The sequence below is a fragment of the Ranitomeya variabilis genome, chromosome 2, assembly GCF_051348905.1.
Source record: "Ranitomeya variabilis isolate aRanVar5 chromosome 2, aRanVar5.hap1, whole genome shotgun sequence".
Classification (NCBI taxonomy): domain Eukaryota; kingdom Metazoa; phylum Chordata; class Amphibia; order Anura; family Dendrobatidae; genus Ranitomeya; species Ranitomeya variabilis.
The window spans coordinates 947,702,022-947,728,959 of NC_135233.1; the positions used below are offsets into that span (position 1 = coordinate 947,702,022).

General features: G+C 43.1%; 2 protein-coding genes across 2 annotated transcripts in view; one reads left to right on the plus strand and one right to left on the minus strand.

The window, feature by feature from the left end:
- Positions 1–3,726, plus strand: part of ERICH6 (glutamate rich 6) — an 85,362-nt gene extending 81,636 nt beyond the window's left edge. The window contains exons 13-14 of the mRNA XM_077290761.1: positions 2,092–2,329; positions 3,334–3,726. Of these exons, the coding sequence (XP_077146876.1) occupies positions 2,092–2,329; positions 3,334–3,654 (559 nt within the window). The 3' untranslated portion in view covers positions 3,655–3,726. The remainder of the gene's footprint in view (positions 1–2,091; positions 2,330–3,333) is intronic.
- A 10,052-nt stretch (positions 3,727–13,778) lies between these two features.
- On the minus strand, positions 13,779–16,642 carry GPR119 (G protein-coupled receptor 119). Its single transcript, XM_077292950.1, has one exon. The coding sequence runs from the start codon at positions 16,420–16,422 to the stop codon at positions 15,376–15,378; it is 1,047 nt and encodes a 348-aa protein (XP_077149065.1). The 5' UTR covers positions 16,423–16,642; the 3' UTR covers positions 13,779–15,375.
- Positions 16,643–26,938: the final 10,296 nt, after the last annotated feature.

Here is a 26,938-nt window from a genome sequence, read left to right on the forward strand (position 1 = left end):
CTCTTTTCCCACTCCCTGTAGCGGTGGGATATGGGGTAATGAAGGGTTAATGCCACCTTGCTATTGTAAGGTGACATTAAGCCAGATTAATAATGGAGAGGCGTCAATTATGACACCTATCCATTATTAATCCAATTGTTGGAAAGGGTTAAAAAACACACACACACATGATTTAAAAGTATTTTAATGAAATAAACACAGCGGTTGTTGTAATAATTTATTGTTCTCTCAATCCATCAGGAACACCGTCGCTTGGAAAAATAATAAACGCACAAAATACATACCTTCTGGTGAACCGTCTCGTCCCACGAAGTAATCTCATATGAACTCGAGCATGGGAACTTTTCCAAGGCTCCAGTTCATGAGTTCATCCACCAGAGGGCGCTTCACCGCAACTCAATGTAAGTACAGATCACTCAGCTTTCATTCATTCCCCTGGGGTTACAGGCACGAGCGAGTGCTTTAGCGCAGCTCCTGCCTGTAAATTGAGTTAACCCCTTCAGATGGATTACCTCGTGGGACGTGACAGGTCATCTGAGGGTATGTATATTGTGGGTTTATTATTTTGCCAAGCGAGGGTGTTCAGCTGGATTGAGAGAGCAATAAAATACTAAAACAACCTGTGTGTTTATTTCATTAAAATACTTTTTAATAATGTGTGTGTGTGTGTTTTTTAACCCTTTCAGACAATTGGATTAATAATGGATAGGTGACATAATTGACACCTCTCCATTATTAATCTGGCTTAATGTCACCTTACAATAGCAAGGTGGCATTAACCCTTCATTACCCCATATCCCACCGCTACACGGGAGTGGGAAGAGAGTGGCCAAGTGCCAGAATAGGCGCATCTTCCAGATGTGCCTTTTCTGGGGTGGCTGGGGGCAGATGTTTGTAGCCGGGGGGGCCAATAACCATGGACCCTCTCCTGGCTATTAATATCTGCCCTCAGTCACTGGCTTTACCACTCTGGCGGAGAAAATTGCGGGGGAGCCCACGCCAATTTTTTCCGCCATTTAACCCTTTATTTTCGCAGCTACAGCGCCCAAATTTTGCACATACACACTACTAACATTAGTAGTGTGGAATATGCAAAAAAAAAAGGGGATATGAGATGGTTTACTGTATGTAAACCATGTCTCATATCATGTCGGGTTTAGGCAGGAGGAATGAAAAGCCGGCAATTGAATTACCGGCTTTTCACTAACACTGCTGCGTATTTCTCGCAAGTCACACTGCTGGTCCGTGTGGAATCCGTATTTTTCTCGCCCCCTTAGACTTTCATTGGCGATTTATTTGCGCAATACGCTGACAAATGCAGCATGCTGCGATTTTGTACGGCCGGAGAGGACCGTATAATACGGATCAGTAAAATACGGCTGATAGGAGCTGGGACATAGGGAATCATTGGGCCGTGTGTTATGCGTATTTTACGGATGTATTTTCTGCGCTCATACGTCCGTAAAACACGCATGTGTGACGCCGGCCTTAGTGAGAGACGTTGGGATGGAAAGTCAGCTATGTCCACTCTGTCTCCCGCACCATATTCTTTTGCTGCAGTCGGGAGGCTGCGTACCAGCCATATATAAGGATCTGTCACATGTAGATTCCTGTTTCTGCCGATAAGTATCTGTGAAAACAGAATTGTCAAATATAAGAGCTGCTCCGTGCTTCTTCTGACAAGTGTCTGCTGGATGTCCCACTGGCGTCAACTGCATGTAGGAAGTATGTAATAATACAGTCAGTCCCATGCATTGTCCTACATACTGCACATAAATAGTTAAATGCCATTTTTTTGTAATGTAATACAGAATATCAGCTGTAAGAAGCGCTGAGGCTGCCGTCACACTATCAGTATTTGGTCAGTATTTTACCTCAGTATTTGTAAGCCAAAACCAGGAGTGGGTGATAAATGCAGAAGTGGTGCATATGTTTCTATTATACTTTTCCTCTAATTGTTCCGCTCCTGGTTTTGGCTTACAAATACTGATGTAAAATACTGACCAAATACTGAGCGTGTGACGGCAGCCTTATACCGATTAATTTCCTGACACATAGATGAAATGCCTTACTATGTTCTTAACTATCCAGGATAATTCTGAATCCAGTGGGAGGACAATACTCGGACTGCACAGGAGGAAGAGTGCGGCGATGGCGGTGGAGGAGCCCTGACAGTGTCAGTCCTTGCGTTGAGTTCAAACCAATATTTATAGCCTTGAACCATCAAGTGGGGGTCAGAATATTTGAGAAAGATCGGATTTACGTCACATTTTTGGCAATGGGGAAGCAAGCAAAATTCAATGTGGGAGCAAGAAAATTGACATCACAGGTAAATAAGCAAAATTGGAAAGCAAGAATATGACCACTGGTTGGGGGGAAGGAAAGGGTTGTACAGGGCAAATTCATCCTTCTTGTATTTCTTCTGTGTGCATGAAAATGGAGGATGGCTTCTCAATCATAGTTATCCCAACCGCTTGGAAATGCTGCACCACTATGGGCAACAAGATGTAGTAGGAGAAGCTGACAACTTGATTATTGTAGGAAAACTGTCCAGATGACATATATTTTATACACTATGATCCCTGCTCATCCTGGGCACAGGGGTCTACCTGCCAATCCCCCTCAATGTTGACAAATTTTCTTGTGTAAGTGTGAATACTCAGCTGTCAATCCTGATTAGGGCCGCCCATCGGACTCCTAAGCCCAGTGAGTTCCAAGCAGGGATTTCAATGAATAAAATACAAGTTTTACGAAAACTTTTTCACAAATCAGTTTATCAATCTGTCCTCTCCCCTGGCAATGTTACATGCTGACGGCAGGTCAGACTGATTATTGTTTTACTGTGTATTTGTATGATTGAGCTATTTTAGACTCCATCTCATTTGGATTGCTTACCTTCTCTGCTTCCTGACCTTGCCGCCTTTATTTAGTTTGTGCCCCCTTGCTTTGTATTTTCCCTCTGCTAGTTCTCCATTCCGATCCAGGCTAGTTTTTGGCTCTACCTTTGCTTTGTCAATGCATTGGACTGATTTATCCTGACCCTACATGACTAGGTAGCCCATGGCCCATGGGAACGTAGGTCCAAGGCCCAAAACCAAATAGCAGGACAAGTCGTCCTAGAGATAAAATATGCAATTCCTTTTTACACTTTCTGTAAATATCTCAGAACATTGATGGTTAGGAATATTAAGGCCGACGTTGTTCTCATCAGCTTGCTCAACATTGGACTGAGGAAAATCACATTATTGTGTAACCTCATCAAATTAAATGAACAACGGCAATGTTCGTAGTACGGCTTTCCTTCACAATTTTACTATTACTTTTAATTGAAAGGTGGCGAAAAGAGAAGGTGATTTACAGATGGAATCAGCGGAAGATGAGCTCATGCTGCTCGCCATGAAGATCAAGTTCCTGAGTTTGCTGAATAAATGTCACGAATGTCTGCATTTCCGGTCTAAAAAGCAGTGGGACAGAGTCCAGCCGTCCTCCTTTCTGGTGGCTCAGGCACAGAGGCTGATCTACCTCTGCAGTGTCTGTCACGTTAACAAGGATGTCCGCTCATCAATCCAGGAGATCTTAAGCAATTATGTACCCTGTGACGTACGCAGTGAGAAGGATGGCAGTTCACATGCTCATCACATGCTGGATTCCTAGCACAAGTCATGTAATGTAATATTTTACAACCATTTGTACTAATAATTAAAATTTCATGGATTTCTTTCCTTTCATTTTGTATTTTTTCTTTTCTCGCTCTAAATAAATTGTTATCCCTTACAATCATCCCAGTCGAGCTCCCTATCACACACAGACTAGAGCGGAGAGGAAACCCATACAAACATACAAGTTCTGGGCAGACGTCGCCCCTCACCATATTTGGCCCCAGGCCCCATGATGACCAAGTCATTTATATGTCATTTACTCATTGTGGCACCAACAGGACTTCTCCCATTTGGCCACTTTTCCATTATTTTTTTTTTTTAGTCCAAGGTCCACGATCATATGAAAGGTACTTAAAGGGAACCTGTCACATAAAAAAAACACTATTAACCTGCAGATATGGGGTTAATCTGCAGGTTAATAGTGTTCTGAACCTGCCCAGTGCTGGTGATGGACCAAGACCAACACCTAGTATTCATAAACTCTGCAAGTTTGTGGAAACGACAGTAACCATTTTACCCCTTCAAGACGCAGCCCTTTTTTGTTTTTGCGTTTTTGTTTTTCGCTCCCCTCCTTCCCAGAGCCATAACTTTTTTATTTTTCCGTCAATATGGCCATGTGAGGGTTTATTTTTTGCGGGCCGAGTTGTACTTTTGAACGACACCATTGGTTTTACCATGTCTTGTACTAGAAAATGGGAAAAAAATTCCAAATGTGGTGAAATTGCAGAAAAAGGTGCAATCCCACAATGGTTTTTTTTGGCTTTTTTGCTAGGTTCACCAAATGCTAAAACTGACCTGCCATTATGATTCTCCAGGTCAGTACGAGTTCATAGACACCTAACATGTCTAGGTTATTTTTTATCTAAGTGGTGAAAAAAAATTCCAAACTTTGCTTACAAAAAAAAAAATTGCGCCATTTTCCGATACCCGTAGCGTTTCCATTTTTCAGGATCTCGGGTCGGGTGAGGGCTTATTTTCTGCGCGCCGAGCTGACGTTTTTAATGATACCACTTTTGTGCAGATATATTCTTTTGATTGCATTAAAATGCAATAACAGGCAATGTCACAGCGATCAAAAAAACGTAATTCTGGTGTGTTAAATTTTTTTCTCGCTACACTGTTTAGCGATAATCCTTTTTTTTTATTTGATAGATCGGGCGATTCTGAAGGCGGCGATACCAAATATGTGTATGTTTGATTTTTTTTTAATTGTTTTATTTTGAATGGGGCGAAAGGGGGGTGATTTAAACTTTTATATTTTTTTCTTTTTTTCATATTTTTTAAAACTTTTTTTTTTACTTTTGCCATGCTTCTATAGCCTCCATGGGAGGCTAGAAGCTGGCACAACTGGATCGGCTCTGCTATGTAGCAGTGATGATCAGATCGCTCCTATGCAGCTGAATTACAGGCTTGCTGTGAGCGCCACCCAGTGGTCAAGGAGACCTCTACTTGTTATACCGACGCATCGCTGACCCCCGATCACATGACGGGGGTCGGTGATGCACGCATTTCCGGCCCGATGGCCGGAAGTGGTAGTTAAATGCCGCTGTCAGTGTTTGACAGCGGCGTTTAGCTAGTTAATAGCGGCGGGTGGATCGCGATTCCACCTGCCGCTATTGTGAAGGGGTTGTCCAGGCAGAAATGAAAAGTCTGCAGTTGTCCAATGTGAATGCAGATTGCCGAGTCGCGATTTCCCTGTATTTCACAAGCAGGTGTGGCCACATGTATGTCATTTTCACACTCGCAACCACATGCCGACTTGACTCATCCAGCATCTCTCAATGGAAGAGAATTAAGAGACACCAGATGAGTCTAGTCAGCATGTGACCACAAGTATGAAAATGATGTACTTTCAGTCCCGTGACTGCCGACCCACATGGGGAATACAGGGGAATCACACAGTCAAGATTTATTAGTTTGCAGTTAAATAAAGTAACTGCAGACTTTTAATTTCAAACTGGACAACCATTTAAGTAATACACACACCTTTGTAAATACATTGCTGTGGGATATGGGCATTTCCAGAACCATCACAGCCATGCCAAGTACTAGCATGGCTGTGATTGGCTAGCGCACCATGTGACCCTGCCTGTATAAAGGCCGGTCAAACCTTGTTCTCAGACAAAAAATACTACAGCTCTATATAAACCTTGTTCTCTGTGGCAAAAACATCCTATTGCTCTGTTGTATACCCTGTTGTATAGGGTATTGGCGCACTCAAGAAAAATTGCACAACAAACTGAGAGGTCAATTTTTTCCTATTAGACCTCAAAAAAAATTAAAAAAAATGGGGCTAAAACAACATTTGAGCATTAAAAATGTAATTATTCTTTCTTCAACATGCTCACCTAGATGAATTCATACAGGGTGTAATTTGTAAAATGACATCACTTATGGGGGTTCTGCTGTTCTGATACCTCAGGGGCTCTGCCAATGTGACATGGCACCCTCAAACCATTCCAGTAAAATCTGAACTCCAATATGGCAGTTCTTCCCTTTTGAGCTTTACACTGTGCTTTAAAAGTAGTTTTCAATCACATATGGGGTATCGGTGTATTCATGAGAAATTGCAAAACAAATTGTATGTTCCATTTTCTCCTTTAACCTTGTGAAAATGAAAAATTTGGGACAAAACCCAACATTTTTTAGGGAAAATTTTATCTTTTTATTTTCACAGTTACGTATAAACTTCTGTGAAGCACATGGGGGTTCAAGTTGCTGAACACACATCTAGATAAATTTCGTGACGCATCACTTGTGTGGAATTTCCACTGTTTAGTTACATCAGAGGCCCTCCAAACCCAATTTTGCGTTCACAAATTCAAATGGCGCTCCTTCCCTTCTGAGCCCTGTCATGCGCTCAAACAGTAGTTTTCTAACATCTATAGGGTATCAGCATACTCAGGAGAAATTGCACAACAAATTGTGTAATGCAATTTCTCCAGTTACCCTTGTAAAAATAAAAAATTGGCGTTAAAACATTTTTCTGGTAAAAAATATGATTATTCATTTGCTCAGCTCAACATTTAAACTTCTGTAAAGCACCTTGGATTTCACGGTGCTCACCACACATCTAGATACATTTTTTGATGGGTCTAGTTTCCAAAACAGGGTCACTTGTGGGGGGTTTCCACTGTTTAGACACATCAGGGGCTCTCCAAAAGTGACAGTGTCTGCTCTCGATTCCAGATATTTTGGCGTTCAAAGAGTCAAATAGTGCTCCTTCTAAGCTCTGTTGTGCACCCAAACAGTAGTTTTCCCCCTCATATGTGGTATTGGTATTCTAAGGAGAAATTGCACAATAAATTTTGGGCTCCATTTTCTCCTGTTACCATTGTGAAAATAAAAACAGCTGGGGCTAAAAGAACATTTTGGTTTGAAAAATTAGATTTTTTTATTTTTATTTTCACGGCTCTACGTTATAAACTACTGTGAAGTACCAGGGTGTTCAAGATGCTCACCACACATCTAGATACATTCCTTGAGGGGTTTACTTTCCAATATCAGGGGTTTCCCTTCTGAACCCTCCTGTGCGCCCAAACAGTTTTCCCCCATAAATCGGGTATCTGTGTACTCAGTGCAAATTGCACAAAAAGATTTGGGGTTTTTGGCCTAAAATATTTTTTTTGTTAAAATTCTTGAATGTTGTTTTGAGGACTTTGAGGGGTGCACTTTTGGGTATTTTCTGTCATATAGGCCCCCAAAGTCACTTCAAATGTAATGTGATTCCTAAAAAAAAAAAAAAAGATTTTGTAAATTTTGTTGGAAAAATTATTAATTGATGATCAACTTTTAACCCTTCTTACTTCCCCCCCAAAAAAAATATGTTTAAAAAATGATGCAGATATAAAGTAGACATGTGGGAAATGTTAATTATTAACTATTGTGTGTGACATAGCTCTCTGATTTAAGGGCATAAGAATTTTAAAAAAAAGTTTGAAAATTGCAAAATTTTCCATATTTTCTGCAAATTTCCAATATTTTCCCAAATAAGCGCAAGTGAAATCAAGCAAATTTTAATGCTATCATGAAGTACAATATGTCACAAGAAAAAATTCTCAGAATCACTGGGATCCGTTGTAACGTTCTACAGTTATTAGCACATAATTTCACACTGGTGAGAATTGTAAGATTTGACCTGGTTATGAAGGGGGAAAAATGGCTTAGGTGCGAAGGGGTTAATGCAAAGTGGCCATGGAATGCCTTTCTAGGGATAGGTGCTGAATTTATCAAACACAAGCACCCAAAAGGGGAGTGATCTATTAATTACCAGAGCCACAATCTAACTTCTGCTCATTGTTTATGGAGACAACAACTTATTAGGCACAACTATAGCATTTCAGTGGAGCAGCTCTAAGGCCAGGTCACACTTGTGAGTCTTGCATCAATAAAAGGCACTGCCGCTGGCACTCGGACCGGAGCGTGCGGCTGCATAGAAATACAGTACCGGGAATTGATGTGAGAGACTCGCGCGAGTTTCTCACATCACACTCGCAAGTGTGACCCCGGCCTAAGGTAATAATAATAATAATAATTTTATTTATATAGCGCCAACATATTCCGCAGCGCTTTACAACTTATAGAGGGGACGCGTACAGACAATAGACATTACAGCATAACAGAAATCACAGTTCAAAACAGATACCAGGAGGAATGAGGGCCCTGCTGTTCGCAAGCTTACAATCTATGAGGAAAAGGGGAGACACAAGAGGTGGATGGTAACAATTGCTTTAGTTATTTGGACCAGCCATAGTGTAAGGCTCGGGTGTTCATGTAAAGCTGCATGAACCAGTTAACTGCCTAAGTATGTAACAGTACAGACACAGAGGCTATTAACTGCATAAAGTGTATGAGAACATGATGGAGGAACGTGATTATGTTGTTGTTTTTTATTAATGGGCCACACAGGGATAATTAGGTTAATGCGTTGAGGCGGTAGGCCAATCTGAACAAATGAGTTTTTAGTGCACGCTTAAAACTGTGGGGATTGGGGATTAATTGTATTAACCTAGGTAGTGCATTCCAAAGAATCGGCGCCGCACGTGTAAAGTCTTGGAGACGGGAGTGGGAGGTTCTGATTATTGAGGATGCTAACCTGAGGTCATTAGCAGAGCGGAGGGCACGGGTAGGTTGGTAGACTGAGACCAGAGAGGAGATGTAGGGTGGTGCTGAGCCATGGAGTGCTTTGTGGATGAGGGTAGTAGTTTTGTACTGGATTCTGGATTGGATGGGTAGCCAGTGTAATGACTGGCACAAGGTAGAGGCATCGGTGTAACGGTTGGCGAGGAATATGATCCTGGCAGCAGCATTCAGGACAGATTGGAGCGGGGAGAGTCTGGTAAAAGGTAGGCCAATTAGTAGAGAGTTACAATAGTCCAGACGAGAATGAATAAGTGAGACAGTAAGAGTTTTTGCAGAGTCGAAAGTAAGAAAAGGGCGAATTCTGGAAATGTTTTTGAGATGCAGATAAGAAGAGCGAGCCAGTGATCGGATGTGGGGGGTGAATGAAAGCTCGGAATCAAGGATGACTCCAAGGCAGCGGGCATGTTGCTTTGGAGTAATGGTGGAACCGCACACAGAGATGGCAATGTCGGGCAAAGGTAGGTTTGTAGAGGGAGAGAACACGAGGAGTTCAGTTTTTGACAGGTTCAGTTTCAGATAGAGGGAGGACATGATGTTAGAGACAGCGGTAAGACAATCACTGGTGTTTTCTAAAAAGGTCGGCGTGATAACAGGAGAAGAGGTATATAATTGGGTGTCGTCAGCATAGAGATGGTACTGGAAACCAAATCTACTGATTGTTTGTCCAATAGGGGCAGTATACAAAGAGAAGAGGAGGGGGCCTAGGACTGATCCTTGAGGAACCCCAACAGTAAGGGGAAGGTGAGAGGAGGAGGAACCAGCAAAACAAACAGTGAAGGATCGGCCAGAGAGATAGGAGGAGAACCAAGAGAGAACGGTGTCCTTGAGGCCGATGGAGCGGAGCATAGTGAGGAGGAGCTGATGATCCACAGTGTCGAATGCTGCGGAGAGATCCAAGAGAATTAGCATGGAGTAGTGACCATTAGATTTAGCTGTTAGTAGGTCATTAGAGACTTTAGTGAGGGCAGTTTCAGTAGAGTGTAAAGAGCGGAAACCAGATTGAAGAGGGTCGAGAAGAGAATTATCTGAGAGATAGCGGGTAAGACGGGAGTGGACCAGTAGGAGAACTGTTAGTTTTACGCACATAAGATAACTGTAAATCATCTGAGCATGTTCTATTGTAGAAAATGAACCAGCAAGAAACACTAAGTGATTTTAACTATGAAGCCAACACAAATCTAAAACCTGTCCTGGACTGCAAGGCTATGTTCACACTTTGCGTTTTTGCAGCGTTTATTTATGCAAATGTTCAGCTGCGTTTCACAGTACCAGCTAAGTCTATGAGATTTCAGAAATCTCATGCACATACCTTGGTTTTTATTTCCTGACTGTTTTATCAAAGAGCTGCGTTTTTGCAAAACGCAGCACGTCACTTCAGCATTTTTCACCCATTGAAAGCAATAGGGAGTGGAAAAAACGCTGAAAAAATGCTGACAAAACCCTGACAAAAAAACACAGCAATAAAAATGCAGCAAAAATGAACCAAAAACTAAGCAAAACCTGCTTTTTATAAGGAGCTTAGACTTTGCATAAAAAAGCAGCAAAAATGCAACATGTGAACATAGCCTAAGACAGGCTCAGAAGCTGTACAAGAAATCTGACACAAATGTATTTAAACATTTACTTAAGTTTTATGAAGGTTTTATATGCAGTATTTACTCCAAATAGTGTACAAAGTACTCACACACTATAAAATACATTTTCTCTGACCTTTTTTTGCACTCCGTGTCACCCGGTATATTTAGTTATGACTTGGGAATATAATTGGAGAGCCATAGTACTGACCAGCTTACTTGCATCACTGATTATCTTGAAATTTGAGTGTGTATATGTTTAATTACAATATGTATGTATTTATGTATATGTTTAATTCCAAAATTAATTCACCCAACTCCGTTCTGGTTGCAGTATATGATAGTGAGCCTGATATTAAAGAGGTCGTCCACTGCTCAGACAACCCCTTCTTAAATACTATATTCCCCAATGTAGAATAGAAATACTCTATAATCACCTCCCCGTACAAGCACTTTTCCAGCAAGGTTGACACGGGGCTCACTTGACATTATATCCCATGAGCCCTGCAGCCAATCAGTAGTCGCTAATAAGCAATTGTGTTCTCACTTTCGTTGCCGTTCTGAGGTTCGTCAAAACGAAGTGAGAGCAGAGCGGCTCAATGGTGACCACTGATTGACGTGGCATACAAATGTCACATTAGCCCAGGCATTGACATTGCCGGTACGGCACCGGAATAGGAGGTGAGTATAGGGTAGTTTTAGCCTACATTAGGGAATATAGTATTTAGAAGGGGTTGTCCAAGTAATGGACATCACCTTTTAGGTTACAATACTTTCATTATTTAACCCAATGTTCTTGACAATAAAGACATGCCTGACAATATAGACAGCTAAAATACAACTTTAAGTATGATGACATACAAAGCTTCTTAACAGAAAGCAAACCAAAACCTTATGCCCCCTCCCCCGCCAGTTCCTTGTAGTCAGTTTACATACATCCAGGGAGTCTGACTCCATTTGGTATTTTCGCATCAAGCACACTCACCAATTACTGTATATCCAGTTTCAAGCCCCCTTCTGTCAGTATTATCCTATTATCTCTTCTCCCAGTATATGCACATCCAGATCTTCTCTTCCATGCAGGGCTATTCACCATTCCTTTTCTAAATAGCTGCTGATGATAACGCACCAAGCTGGCAGACATCTACAAGCCACACTCTAGGCCCACGAGCCACATGCGGTTCCCAAGCTACAGGTTAGGGAACACTGCTCTACACAGTAGCTACAGAAAGGAGAGAAGGGCGTGGTCTTTTTTTTCCTGTGTGCTGCTGCTTGCTTATTGGTCAACCTCATGTGGGTGAAGAAGTACACGTTCGCAGAGAGTCTGTTAGGCTAGGTTCAGATTGCGTTAGTGCAATCCGTTTAGCGCGAGCGCTAGCGGATTGCGCTAACGCAATGTCTTTTTCAGGGCCGCGTTCAGGGGTCGCGTTAACGTCCCCGCTCTCGCAGATCCCCGATCTGCGAGAGCGGGGAACGGACCTCTGGCGCGCCGCGGACGCTGCAAGCAGCGTCCGAGGCGCGCTACAAAAGACCGGCACATCGCTAGCGCGTGCCGAAAATGACACACGCTAGCAATGCGCTCTAACATTGCCGGCAATGGGAGCGCTAACGGACGCGGTGCACGGCGTTAATTTCGCCGTGCAACGCTGTCCGTTAGCGCTATCCCATTAACGCAATGGGAACCTAGCCTTATAAAGGTGGCTTCAGCATCCGATAAAGGCAAAGACCTAGACTAGGTTCGAAACATTGCTGATGTTGCTGTATTTGTGATGCTATAACAAAGCAAGTCGGAAACGGATCATCTCACTTTCGGCTTTCGCACATCTACATGGTATTGAAACATGATGATGTCTCATCACTGTTGTTACATTTCTGGTAACACCCAGTTGAGCTGTAGCATAAATGATAAACTTTAGTAGCTAATATCTCCGTACCCAGAGGAAAAATGTAAAAATCGAAACTGTTTTTTTTTCATCTCTGCAGTCACTATTCCATGATGTGGCCAGCTTCTTATTTTCCTTGTTCTTTCAATTTACGCCTTTTTACAGCCAATTTGATGTTTTCTCTTGCTTATTTTTAAGATGTTTTGGGCTGATTCATCAAATAATGCTTTTTAAACCATTACTAATCTTTTGTACAAATGTGCTCCAGCCTCACCTGGATATCGGGCCATGTGACAGATTAAAGACAAAAATAAAGACCATTTTTTTTTGCACACAATTCATAAATCAAGTGTGCTGCTTTGAAGAGTTTAATCCAAAATATGTCAACGAATACCACAAGACAAAAATTAGAAAAATTACTTTAATAAAAACACAAATAATGAATTGTGGCCAAAGTCTTTTCTTTGAATTTCTCCCTCTTTTATGACCTTATCTCGGAACAAATATTTTACCCATTTCATTACAGATCCAAAGCTCTTCTACTGTATATTAAACCTTTGGATTTTTTTTACGCATTTTAAAATGAGTGCAGTTTTTCCCTTGTGTATGAATGGGGTTGGGTAAATCATATTAAATTGCATTTGCTGTATAGGAATGTGCACCAAAAACTCAAAGCAAGTACCGTATTTTCTGGCGTATAAGATGACCTTTTGACCCCTGAAAATTTTCTTAATAGTCGGGGGTCGTCTTATACGCCGGGTCTCGTCTTATAGGGCGGGTGCATATGGTGGGTGGGGGGGAGTGGTCCCGATGACGAAGAGAGGGGGCGTCTCACTGGGAAGGTGTAAGTGGAGTATCCCACATTACCTCATTGTAGCAAAGCAGCGATGCTCCCTGTGCTGGGGGGCGGCGTCGGCGTATCTCTGCAGCATCGGGGCTCCGCCAGCATTTCCTCAAAGCCTGGAGGCACCGGCAGCTCTATTGCTGTGATGCGGTGGCCTCCGGGAAAATGGCCACTGGGGGCGGCTCATGCTCAGATTCAGATCTCGTCCCGATATCTCAAGAGACGAGATCTGAATCTGAGCATGCGCCGCCCCCCAGCAGCCATTTTCCCGGAGGCCACCGCATCGCAGCAATGGAGCTGCCGCTGCCTCCGGGCTTTGAGGAAATGCTGGCAGAGCCCCGATGCTGCACAGAGATACGACGCCGCCCCCCAGCACAGAGCCCCCACACTGCACAAAAAGGAGCCGCCGCCGCCCCCAGCACGGAGACCCCATGTACATAGAGGGGCCGCCAACGCCGCCCCCCAGCAGAGAGAACATCGCTGCTACAATAAGGTAATGGGGGATACTCCACTTACACCTTCCCTGTGAGATGCCCCCTCTCTTCGTCATCGGGACCACTCCACCCCACCATATGCACATTGGTCACCCGCCCTATAAGACGACACATGGCATATAAGAAGACCCTGACTTTTAAGATGATTTTATATTTTAACTAGAAAAGTTGGGGGGTCATCTTATACGCCGGAAAATACGGTACTTATTATGTAAATATCATGAAAATAATTTTCTATTTTTCTTATGCTTTTTTCACATTTTGTACATCGTGAAACAAAGTCCATTGGCGTAAAATTACCCATTCATTAAGATATGTGCTCTTCTGTATGACATTGATACATCTTTCAGCTGCTATACATCATGTTGGCATCAGAATTGTACGAACATTTTTGGGTGAATTTTTGGACATAAATTAGGATCAATTTTTGGTCTTTGCTTTGCCCCTCTATTTGCAGTGGCTCTTTCCACTTTTTAAAAAGTTGGTGGAGCTGGCTTAAAACGCCAAAGTATGTGCAACTATTAGTTATTGAAATAACTTAGTAAAATTTCTGTCAGTCTTACACCAGATTTCCGGGCAAGAAGTTTGATGACTAGAATCTATTATTAAATACCAGCTTGACAATTGAATAGCCTTCCATATTCTAGGTTAGTGTATTTTTCTTGGTTTATATTAAAGGTACCAAACAGCGTCCCCCTCTATGATGTCTTCATCACCTAGTAGGACAGATGGTAAACATGATGGCAATAAAATCTGGATCGATCTATGAATCCAATTCTTTATGTGATTCAGACACTTGATAAAATGTATCAGCTTGCATGAGCTATTTTTACAGACCTTGAAAAAAAAAAAAAAACATACACTCGATGCTCACCTGTGGTTTTTATATGTGACTAATAAACTTCATCAATTTAAGTCTCATATATATGTAAATGTAAAGGAGCAATAGAGATCTGTTTCTTTTCTATGTTAAAAAAGCAATGTTAACAAAGCCTTATATTGTCTTTGGTCCTTTAAAAATTCATATTGGATACAATCCACCATCTTACCGACATACTTAAATAATGCAAAATCTTATAGAAATTGGACAAAATACACAAGGACCTACAAGAAAAATACTGGTCGATGGTCAATAGTGTATTTCAAAGGCGAACAAATGCATAAAATAAAGTGAGAAAATATTAGCTTTTTTTCCCTGTATTCAAACAAGCCCTGAAAACACATAGTGACATTAAAAATGTAAATATATCAATAGAAAAAAAATATATATATCTAGATCTCTCTCTATACATCTATATACACACATATATACAGTACATACACACATACAAATCATAGAACTGCCTTTCTCCTATATGAAAATACTACAGCTATGAAATAAACTGTTTAAATGTAATTCATAACAAAAGGAATGCAGAATATAAACAACTAAGAAAAATGTCCTAATATTTTAGAGTTGTTCCACACTGTAAATATCGACAGGCAGCAATCCTAGCGTGATATCTGAAAAAGGGCTAGTACATTTTGGCGCAGAAACACACTTCTACTGCATTACAAGACTGGACACCCTGAATATTACAAGTCTATAGCACCAGTACTAATATCGACGTGTGCAACCTGTTGCTTCAGGATCAAAATAGGGGCATGATATGTTCCCTGCACCAAAAATATTGTAGAAGTTACATCATGTCCCCAGCCTGCAGTGAAGAATCTTGGGCTTATCTTTGGTGGTCAGAAGACTAATCAGACTAGGATATTACTTCTATTATTTGCCAGGCTTCAGGATGCTCCCTTACAATATTCACCATTGCATGTTAAAATGGATAGGTTATTATGACCAGTGTCTCCAGATATTTGGGCCAATGTAGAGTTTTCATGGATGGCTGCTCCTGCAATATTGGTGAACTGAACTAACGCTAACCCCTGGGGCTTCACCTTCCTCCTTCTGCAGATGACATGCTGGTATAGGTAACTTCTTATGTCTCTACAATAGAAGGTATAGATGATAGGGTTAAGAAGAGAGTTTGCTTCCCCCAATACAAATAAAATATCCTTTAGTAAGTCCACAAGCTTACAGGAGGTGCAGGTGGCTTGGATGATTCCAGTGATGTAGTAAGGACTCCATGATAGGGTGAAGCAGACAATGACTATAAGAACTGTCCTTGCTGCCTTGAAGTGTGATGAATGTGCTGGGTGGTTGCTGGGAAGACCACTAATAGCCCTTGTCCTTTGGATCCGTTTGTGGTGGAAATAGGCTATCCTTCCAACAGCCATGTGGAGACACACAATAGTCACTAAGGCTGGCAGGAAAATAACGAAGCACAGAACATATAGATAGTCACTTTTTGCAGCATAGAAGAGTCCACAGATTCCAGTGTAATTGTTGTGCTGCAGTGAGGGGGCTATTAAGGGCATGTGGCCAACAAAGAAGGAGACCACCCACAAAACTGCCAGAGAAATGCCAACACACTTACGATTCATGATCTTAATGTAGTATAGTGGCATCTTCACAGCCAGGTATCTGTCCAAGGAGATTAGGAGTAGAGTCAAAATGGACCCAATGCAAGGGGTGACTGTGAAGCATAACCTCAGCAGACAGAAGAAAAGGTTCTTGTCAAAGTCTTCATCAAAGATGTCATCTAGGGCTTCCATGATGCACATGAGTCCCACCAGCAGGTCTGCAGCAGCCAGGTTCAGGATGAAGATGTAACTCTTGCAGCGCCTTTTCTTCACTAGCTTGGACAAGATGACAATGACGGGAATATTGGCAGCTGGGATGAGGATACTGAGCAGAATGTGGAGAGCAGCATATATGGAGCTGGACATCTTCTGAGACAGGTGACCTGAGAGCCCTACAAGTACTTTCCATCTCCCATCCTCACGTTAATCCTACCTGTGCTGCCAAGTTTTCTTCTTGATACATCTTTCTCTAATAATGAAGGGGGCATCCAGCAGATACTGGTAGTGGGTGCTCTGGTTGGATACAATGGGTTCTGCTTGGCTTCCATTGCTTGGTTCCTTTTTCTGTGGCTTGTCTAGGTGAGCTCTGTCCCATTACTCTGCAATCCCTGTTAGTAGAAAGCTGCAGAGCAGCATTGTGTAGTCAGAGCAGAGGAGTGGTTTATAGGACTGTGGCTGCGGGGGAGTTCTGCTTCCTGCAAAGAGAGAGAGACAGGACCAGGCAGATATACAAGGATTAATCCTGAAGGAGGGGAAGAGACAGGGGCTACATATGTCCTCAGAGACATTCCACCCCGCAGCCTCCTGCCTGTGCTGCAGCAGAGCTGTCCCTCACTATGTACTAACAGCTTCAGCACCCAGGACAGCACCTGCCAACACGTCTGGTGGATCCAAGTATGCTTAGGTGTAGCATTATTGTAGGAGGACAATCGTATGAGATCCTTGCATTACTGGAAACTGTCTCATAGTGTGATACTGGAATCCCTCACATATAAAAGAGCTTCTCACTAAATTAGAATATCATCAAAACGTCAATTTTAGTTCTTCAATACAAAAAAGTGAAACTCATATATAGAGTCATTACAGAGTGATCTATATCAAGTGTTTATTTCTGTTTATGTTGATGATTATGGCTTACAGCCAATGAAAACCAAAAAGTCATTATCTCAGTAAATTAGAATACTTCATAACACCAGCTTGAATAATGTTTTTAAAATCCAAAATGTTGGCCTACTGAAATGTATGTTCAGTAAATGCACTCAATACTTGGCTGGGGCTCCTTTCACATCAATTACTGCATCAATGTGACATGGCATGGAGGCGATCAGCCTGTGGCACTGCTGAGGTGTTATGGAAGCCCAGGTTGCTTTGATAGCAGCCTTTAGATTGTCTGCATTGTTGGGTCTGGTGTCTCTCATCTTCCTTTTGACAATACCCCATAGATTCTGTATGGGGTTAAGGTCAGGTGAGTTTGTCGGCCAATCAAGCACAGTGATACTGTTGTTTGTAAACCAGGTATTGGTACCTTTGGCAGTGTGGACAGGTGCCAAGTCCTGCTGGAGAATTAAATTTATATCTCCAAAAAGCTTGTCGGCAGAGGGAAACATGAAGTGATCAAAATCTGCCTGGTAGATGGCTGTGCTGACTTTGGTTTTGATAAAACACAGTGGACCTACACCAGCAGATGACATGGCCCCCCAAACCACCACTGATTGTGGAAACTTCACACTAGACCTCAAGCAGCTTGAATTGTGGCCTCTTCACTCTTCCTCCAGACTCTGGGACCTTGATTTCCGAATGAAACGCAAAATTTACTTTCATCTGAAAACAACACCTTGAACCACTGAGCAACAAGACACTTCTGGCATTGCATATTGGTTATGAGTGGCTTGACACAAGGAATGTCACACTTGTAGCCCATGTCCTGGATACGTCTGTATGTTGTGGCTCTTGAAGCAATGACTTCAGCAGCAGTTCATTCCTTGTGAATCTCCCCCAAATTTTTGAATGGCCTTTTCTTAACAATCCTTTCAAGGCTGCCGTTATCCCGATTGCTTGTGCATCTTTTTCTACCACACTTTTTCCTTCCACTCAACTTTCCAGTAATATGCTTGGATACAGCACTCTGTGAACAGCCAGCTTCTTTAGCAATGATCTTTGTGGCTTACCCTCCATGTGGAGTGTTTCAATGACTGCCTTCTTGATATCTGTCAAGTCAGCAGTCTTCCCCATGATTGTGGAGCCTATTGAAATAGACTAAACGACCTTTTTAAACTCTTAGGAAGCCTTTGGAGGTGTCTTTTGTTACTTATTCTAATTTGCTGAGACGACTTTTGAGTTTTCATTGGCTGTAAGCCATAATCATCACCATTAACAGAAATAAACACTTTGAATAGATCACTCTGTTTGTAATGACTGTATATAATATATGCGTTTCACTTTTTGTATTGAAGAACTGAAATAAATAAACTTTTTGATGATATTCTAATTTAGTGAGAAGCACTTGTAGTTGCAGTCAGAATATTTTATGAATGGCTCTATAATCCTTTGTGAAAGTTTCTCTGCTTAATATTAAAATGGAGCATTATAACTATAATTCTGACTTTAATTTGAGGAGTATACCATCATACTGACATGGATTTACAAATTACATACACCATCCTTATCGTATCTAGGAGATGTTCTTAATCATGTAGTTTATATCTGGAAATCTGGTGACAGATAAGGGTTAACCAGATCAAGAATTAAAGGGTTGTTCAACTATTATATAAATGACCTATCCTGAGGACAGGTTATCAAATACCAGATTAGTGGGGGTCTGAAACCCAGCAACCTCACCGATCAGCTTTTCTCAGTAGTGACAATGGCTGGAAGTTAACAGTTGCAGAGCAGAAGAGCACATCTTCATCAACTGTGTAGTAACTGCTGCGGGATTATGCAGCTCCACCCCTAGTTAAATGAATTAAAGTATCTGTATTACCTAGTAGTGGCCACAACACAGCTGACAAACAGTGGGTACGGAAAGTACTCGGACCCCTTTTAAATTTTTCACTCTTTGTTTCATTGTAGCCGTTTAGTAAATTCAAAAAAGTTCATTTTGCAAATTTATTAAAAAAGAAAAACTGAAATATCACTTGGTCATAAGTATTCAGACCCTGTGCTCAGTATTGAGTAGCAGCACCCTTTTGAACTAGTACAGCCATGAGTCTTCATGGGAATGATGCAACCAGTTTTTCACACCTGGATTTGGGGATCCTCTGCCATTCTTCCTTGCAGATCTCAGAATTGAGTGATTCCATAATTTTTACCCTATGCTTGGTTAAAAAAAGTAACCATTACTGACTACCTTGTTTTTTGTTCTTGATTTCTTTTTTTTTTTTTTTAAAGCCAAAAAGTTGCTATTTGAAATGACTTTAGTTTTGTGCCATGTCTGTGATCTGTATTTTTCTACAAAATTAAACAACTGAATGAACATCCTCCAAGGCCGGTGATTCCATAATGTTTGCCAGTGGTTCTATTACGCAGGTCTGCAAAAAATAAAATTTCAAGAGCCGTTTTGGTTATTCCACGTAATCTTTATGTTTTTTTTTTAAATCATGTATTTTTTATTAAAGCATATGACACGCCACAGTCCGATACAATTTCCAGACAAATACCGTACATTAGATACATGACCTGATAATATATTTTCATTTTACTAAACAACACCCTTACCACCTAACCAACCCCCCACTCCCTCCCCCCAATCTCTTGCCCATTATCCAATACAACCATCTGACAGCATCACCTCTTGAGAAAAGATAACAAGCTTTACAAAAACATGCCTGTACATGTAGGAGTTCCCCCAGAATCAACTACACGACACCCATTCTACTTTGCAGTAACTCAGCAGACGCCACACCTGGGTAATCCATCCATCCACCCCACACATTTTCTAATTTTGTATTCTGACCTCTCTTAGTCTACGTTCACATTTGCGGTCTGCGCCGCAGCGTCGGGTGCCGCAGCGTCGCCGCATGCGTCATGCGCCCCTATATTTAACATGGGGGCGCATGGACATGCGTCGCACGTGCGTTTTGCGCCGCATGCGTCACTGCGGCGCACACGTCCGGGCGCAGAGGACGCAGCAAATTGCATTTTTGCTGCGTCCAAAATCAATAAAAAAAAAGGACGCATGCGGCGCAAAACGCAGCGTTGTGCATGCGTTTTGCTGCGTTTTTGTTTGCGTTGTGCGTTGCGTCGCCGACGCTGCGGCGCACAACGCAAATGTGAACGTAGCCTTACTTGTATATATTTCTTTCCATAAGGACAATAAAATTTATCTTGTTGATAAATTCCTTTTTCCCTGGCGGTTTTTCATCCAACCAGTGCATTGCGATAAGCTTTCTCGCAGCATACAACAATCTTGAGATAGTCAGCCTTCCACATTCATCCGTAGCAATATCATCCATACAGCCCAAAAGGCAAGTCAGCGGGTTACGCACCACATCTACTCCTGTCACCTCCTGGATCAAGTTAAGCACCTTCACCCAAAAGGGTTGGAGGCGAGCACACGACCACATCATATGTAGCAGATCAGCGCCTTCCTCACCACACCTGGGACATTCTGAGTCACCTCTCAGTCCTGCCTTCCTCATCCATGCCGGGGTCCTGTACACCCTATACACCAGGTATAACTATGACACCCTCTTAGCCTCACTCAGAGAAGCCCTGGGGATATATTGAAGTATGGACTCCCACTGGGACTCCGACAAGGGGCCCACATCCGCCACCCATTTCTCCTTAATCCTTAACGGATGCTTCAATAAAAAGGTATCCATCAGACCCCTGTACATCAATGTAATGAACCGCCTCGTACTCCTCCGAGGCCCAATAAGATTCAACAAGCTATCTGACTGCAGATTCACGCGCGCCACCTCATGTTGACAGTTTAGGGCATGTCTCAACTGCAGGTACTGAAAGAATGACTTCTGGGTTAAAGGAAACTCAGTTCTAAGTGTCTCGAATGTTTTAATAACATCTCCATCAAGCAACTGAGACACAAACCAAATGCCAATGCGCCTCCACTGACCGAACCCCCGCAATCTCATGAGCTCTGCCAACCTAGGTTCAAACCAAATTGGCGTATATCTCGTAAATTCCGTTACTCCCCTCCATTGCTTAATTTTCTGCCATACTTTCCCCATCATAGCTATTGTTGGGAATTTTTGGGTGTTAATTCTGAATCTACCTGCTTCAAGACTGGCCAACAATGGGCCTTTCCCTACCGCGTGTGCAATGATTATCCCCGCTGAAGAGCTCTGTTCTGGCTCTCCCCAACCTACCATGTGCTGGCATTGAGATGCTATATAGTAAATCCATGGATTGGGGACCGCCAGACCACCCTCATCCTTTGCCCTTTGCAGATGTTTCAATTTGATGCGCGCCCGTCCACCCTTCCAGATTAAATCCCTAAATAGAGTATTGATCCTATAAAATTTACTCTGAGGCAGCCACACTGGAGCATTATGCAATATGTAGAGGAACTGAGGCATAAGTATCATTTTGATCAAATTGGCTCTGCCTGCGACTGACAGAAATAGCTTCTTCCAGGCCCCAATCTTCTGCTGGAACTTCCCAAGCAAAGGAGTCAGGTTGAGCCGCACATAGTCCTCTATTTTGTCCGAAACCACAATGCCCAGATACTTAAACTCATGTACTACTCTTAAGGGAACCCCAGGGTCAAGAGTCAGAGGAGCAGCTGCGTCCAAGGGCAACAACACAGACTTCTCCCAATTAATAGATAATCCAGAAAGAGCCCCAAATTTAGAAATACTGTTCATAGCGGCCCCCAGAGACTCCTGTGCATCTTCCAAGAACAATAACACGTTGTCAGCGTACAGGGCTATTTTTTCTTCATAGTTTCCATACCGAAACCCCTTTACATCCCTGTCCCTCCGTATTGCCGCTGCCAAGGGCTCAACAGCAATTGCAAACAGCAGAGGAGACAAGGGGCACCCCTGCCGCGTTTCCCTATATAAAGGGAAATCCCCCGACAAGACTCCATTCACCCGTATCCTGGGTCTTGGAGACGCATACATCATCTGCACCCATCGTATGAACCTCTCACCAAAACCCATAGCCTTCATGACCGCCCACAAATACCGCCACTCCACACTATCAAACGCCTTAGCGGCGTCTAAAGACACCACAACCCTCCGACCCATATTATCCGCCTTTACCTGCATATTGAGAAACAGTCGTCGAAGATTACACGCTGTAGAACTATTGGGCATAAATCCGGACTGGTCCCGGTGTATTAGTGTTGTTATCACCTTGTTAAGACGGTTAGCCAACATCTTGGCCAAGATTTTGATATCTATCGTTAATAACGAGATTGGGCGATACGAAGCTGGATCCCTCGGATCCTTACCCTGTTTTGGCAGTACAACAATTATTGCCTCCCGCATGGACCTCGGCAGCTCCCCCTCCACCAGACCAGCAGCATACACCTCCAATAAGGCAGGAAGCAGTATCGCTTTATATTTTTTATACACCTCCCCTGGGATCCCATCTACCCCCGGGGCTTTATCATTGGGCATAGAGACCAATGCGGCGTCAAGCTCCTCCAAATTAAACGGCTCCTTGAGAAGTCCCCGATCGGCCACTGAGAGTCTGGGAAGCTGAACCCCTGTCAAGAAACCATCCACCTCCTCCATCGTTGGCTGTACCCGTGATTTATAAAGATCCGAGTAATACTCCGTCATCACCTCCAAAATTGCTTTGCAACCAGTGTGCTCCCTCCCATCCCTTCCCTTCAAAGTGACTATATGTGTGGAATCTCTCTGCGCCGTCACTATTCTGGAAAGGAGATGGCCCGCCCTGTCCCCCTCTTCAAAGTATTTGGCAGTTTGAAACATTCTTCTACGTTCCGCTGTTTTCATTGCCATCTGACATACTCTATTCTACGCCACTTTTAACCTTCCCTGTGCCTCTGGGGATTGATGGTTAATTAATGCCTCCTCAGCCTCCTCCAACTCTTTTATCAACATCCGATCCTTCCTGCCTGTTTCTGCCTTGATTCGGGATATCCCCTTAATCCAGAGCCCTCTGAAATAGGCCTTCATGGCCTCCCATACCGTCAATACCGAAGCCGACCCAGCATTAATTTTAAAATATTCCTTAATTTCCCCCCCATGTGTCCATCTAAATCAATAAGGTGTAGCCAGAACGGATTCAGCCTCCACATGCACCCCCTAGCAGGCAAGGATCCCACACCCTCAAGTATCACACTCATGGGGGAATGATCAGATATTGTTCTAGCCATATACGTTACCTCCCCTACAAGGCCCAACATCTGTGAATTGCCCAAGGCCAGATCTATTCTTGACAAAGAAGCGAAAGAGGACGAAAAACAGGAATACTTATACACCACAGGATGAGAAATCCTCCATAAATCATGCAGAGCAGTTTCCCTCAGGACGGCACCAAATGGTGTGCAATTACCACCCGACTTCAACGGCTCTCGTCTCCCCCTATCCCAGTGTGCGTCCGGAATGTTGTTAAAGTCCCCTATTATCAAAAACGGTATCCCCGGTGTCTCCTCCAATATTCCCAGAACTCTGTGGATAACCTTTCCACAATATGGTGGTGGAATATAAATCGAAACCAGCCACATCAGACATCCATACAATTTACAAAGCAAACATACGAATCTACCCGACTGATCTATAACCACTTTGTGATACACAAAAGGTACCCCGGCACAGATGAGGATGCTGACCCCCCTGGAATATGCTGAATATGTGGCATGGTACCCCACCTGAACCCATCTCTTAGCCAGAAAATGCGTTCTCTCCTTCACCATATGAGTCTCCTGCAGACAGATCACTGATGGCTTGGCATCATTCAAAAATTTAAACACAGCTTGCCGCTTCACACCAGACACCAAACCCCTGACATTCCAACTCACAATTCTCATTCTTCCCGCCATTTTCCCTTCTCAGTACATATTATCCCACATTCTTTCATCCATTTGCGGCCAAAGCCACAACCACAGTAACCATGGTGATGTACATTATACAAATATTTCCCCAACCCCACCCCCCTCCCCCCACACAACAGAGAAACATCCCCAACAAATCCCCATCCCATCCTTCCATCCCCTCCTAACACGGAGGGGAGAGCGCACTTTATCCGGAACAGTCTGTTAACCCCGTCCAACAGTCCCGCCGCTTGTCCCAAACTATTGGGACTCTCACATAACTTGTGGATTGCAGCCTATTTAAATTTCAACTCGAGATCCAACAAGGGCCCATCCCCACCTCATAAGAACACAAAAAACCCAGGGGGGAAAAAAGGAGCCAATGGATCCCTCAAAAAAGGAGGCAGTAAAAGAGAAACAAGAATAAGAAAGAACCGTTCTATCATTCCACTGAGTCCTTTAATTTTGCTTGACTCAAATGTTGCTCGTTGCTGTCCAGCCATCCGAGTGCCTCTTTATCCTCCGTGAAGAAGTGCACTTTCCCTTCAGCGACCACTCTTAGTTTGGCCGGGTACAGCATCGAGTAAGTGACGCCGATCTCCCTCAGCCTCTTCTTGATATGGACAAATTTGGCTCTCTGCTTCTGCACCTCTATGGAGAAGTCCGGAAACATGGAAATCCTGGAGCCATTTATCTGCAAATCTGGGTTCTCTCTGGCATGTCTGAGAATGGCGTCTCTGTCACGGTAGTGCAAGATCTTGACGAGCACTTGTCTAGGAGGACGCCCAGGGGGGAAGGGATACATAGGCACGCGGTGTGCTCTTTCAATAGCATACATCCGAGATAACTTGACGGCTCCAATATCGTTTAATAGCCATTTTTCAAAGAACTCTGTTGGCGCCGCACCTTCCGTCTTTTCAGGCACCCCAATCAGCCGCACATTATTGCGCCTGGACCTATTTTCAAGGTCGTCCGTTTTCGCTTGTATGGCAGAAATCGCAGCACTCATGCGTTTTGTAGCCTTATCCGCCGTAGCAATACAGTCCTCGGCACCGCTAATGCGTTTTTCCGCCTCTCCCATCCTTTCCTTACTCACGTGCAAGGAATGTTGCATTTTGGACATGTCTGCCTGCATGACCCCCATCTGCGCAGCCATATTGGTGATAGTATTGTGACTGTATAAAACCACCTTAAACACATCCTTCAGAGTGGGCTCCTCAGGAATCTGCATTCCCCCGATGCATAGCACAGAGCCTTTCATGATTCCCCCGCTCTCCTCCTCCTTCTCCTACACAGAATGGCTCCCACCATCGCTGTCCTCTCCCTCCTCCTCCCCCAGCTCCTCCATATCTCCATGCAGCACAGGCTTATCTTTCACCTTGCCTGTCACAGCTGGGCTCCGGATCTCCTCTGTCTGTCGGGGGAAGCGCTGCAGCCTGGCTGCTGCATCTGCTCTCCTAGGATCCTCCCCCACAATCACAGGCTCCTCTGACAGCCTTTCCTCCTGGCCGGCGCCATCTTGGGCCTTTCTCTCCTGCTCTCCAGTCGACTTCCTGGAGCTCCTTCTGCCGGTCATTGCCCCGCAGGCACTCAGATCCACAGGCACCACACCGGTCACTGATTCCCCAATAATTTCAGGTACCTGGCCACCAATTTTACAGGCTGCAATCCTGCATATAGCTTATACTGAGCGGGAGCTCCTGCCTCAGACGACTGCTCACATCATGCTCAGGCCACGCCCCCCATCTTTATGTTTTTTTGGTGCGCTGAATCCGAAAAAGACCTCTGTTTTGTCATAGGATATCACGTTTCCTGAAAATGTAGGTAACTATGTTAAATAAGGCAATACCACAAAATAAATTAAAATAGATTTATTAAATTAATTTTTTATTACAAATTTTTCATGAAAATCATTTTGGAACTTAAATGAGCTCAGTAAAGCTCACTAAAATCATTTTTTTTTCCCTTAGAGGCTCCTCTTTGTACATTTACGCTTGTGAGTACCTTCTGGAATGTCTCTCTGAAGCATCCTACAGTAGTCTGCCATCACTATAATGCTCCATTTTCCCTAGTATCTTTCCATCTCTTTAATGTCCTGGTGGAATCGTTCACCCTACTCTTCACTTACAGCTCCCAAATTTTCAGGAAAGTTGTCAAGATGGGAATGGAGGATTTTCAAACTCATCAGGCAACCTTTATTAACACAATCGTCAGTAAATTCAAAAGCACAAGGCGACTCAAAATCATATCACTAATCTTGGAGGACAAAGAGTCAAAAACTGGCCCAAAAAGTAACATTAAAACATGTTTATTGAAAATTCAACTTGCATAAAAGCACATATATATCACATATGGAGAAGATTTCATATAAAAAGGTGAATTGTGACTATATCCATCGGTGCAACCAATACACCAGGTTCACAGATCAGGGCATAATTGCAATAATAGTATATGCTATATGTTGCAGCAACAAGTAACAATGAGCTCCATATATATGTGGAGAGTCATATCAGATGCATGGTAGCTAGAGTAAATATTACCAGCTAGCAATAGTGCTGACCGTGCTACCATACATATATAAATGCCTTACAACATATAGAACGTAAGGAACTAATTACCCATCAGTGCTGAAGTGAGCCCGTCTGGATCCCGGGTGTGTACCCCAACGCGCGTTTCGCGTCTGTGTATAACCGCCTCCTTCCCTTTGAGGCTCCTCTTTGTACATTTACGCTTGTGAGTACCTTCTGGAATGTCTCTCTGAAGCATCCAACAGTAGTCTGCCATCACTGTAATGCTCCATTTTCCCTGGTATCTTTCCATCTTTTTAATGTCCTGGTGGAATTGTTCACCCTACTCTTCACTTACAGCTACCAAATTGTCAGGAAAGTTGTCAAGATGGGAATGGAGGATTTTCAAACT

Bases quoted from the DNA above. Each gene is read 5' to 3' on its own strand.
- GPR119 (XM_077292950.1), bottom strand. From the start codon at position 16,422: ATGTCCAGCTCCATATATGCTGCTCTCCACATTCTGCTCAGTATCCTC.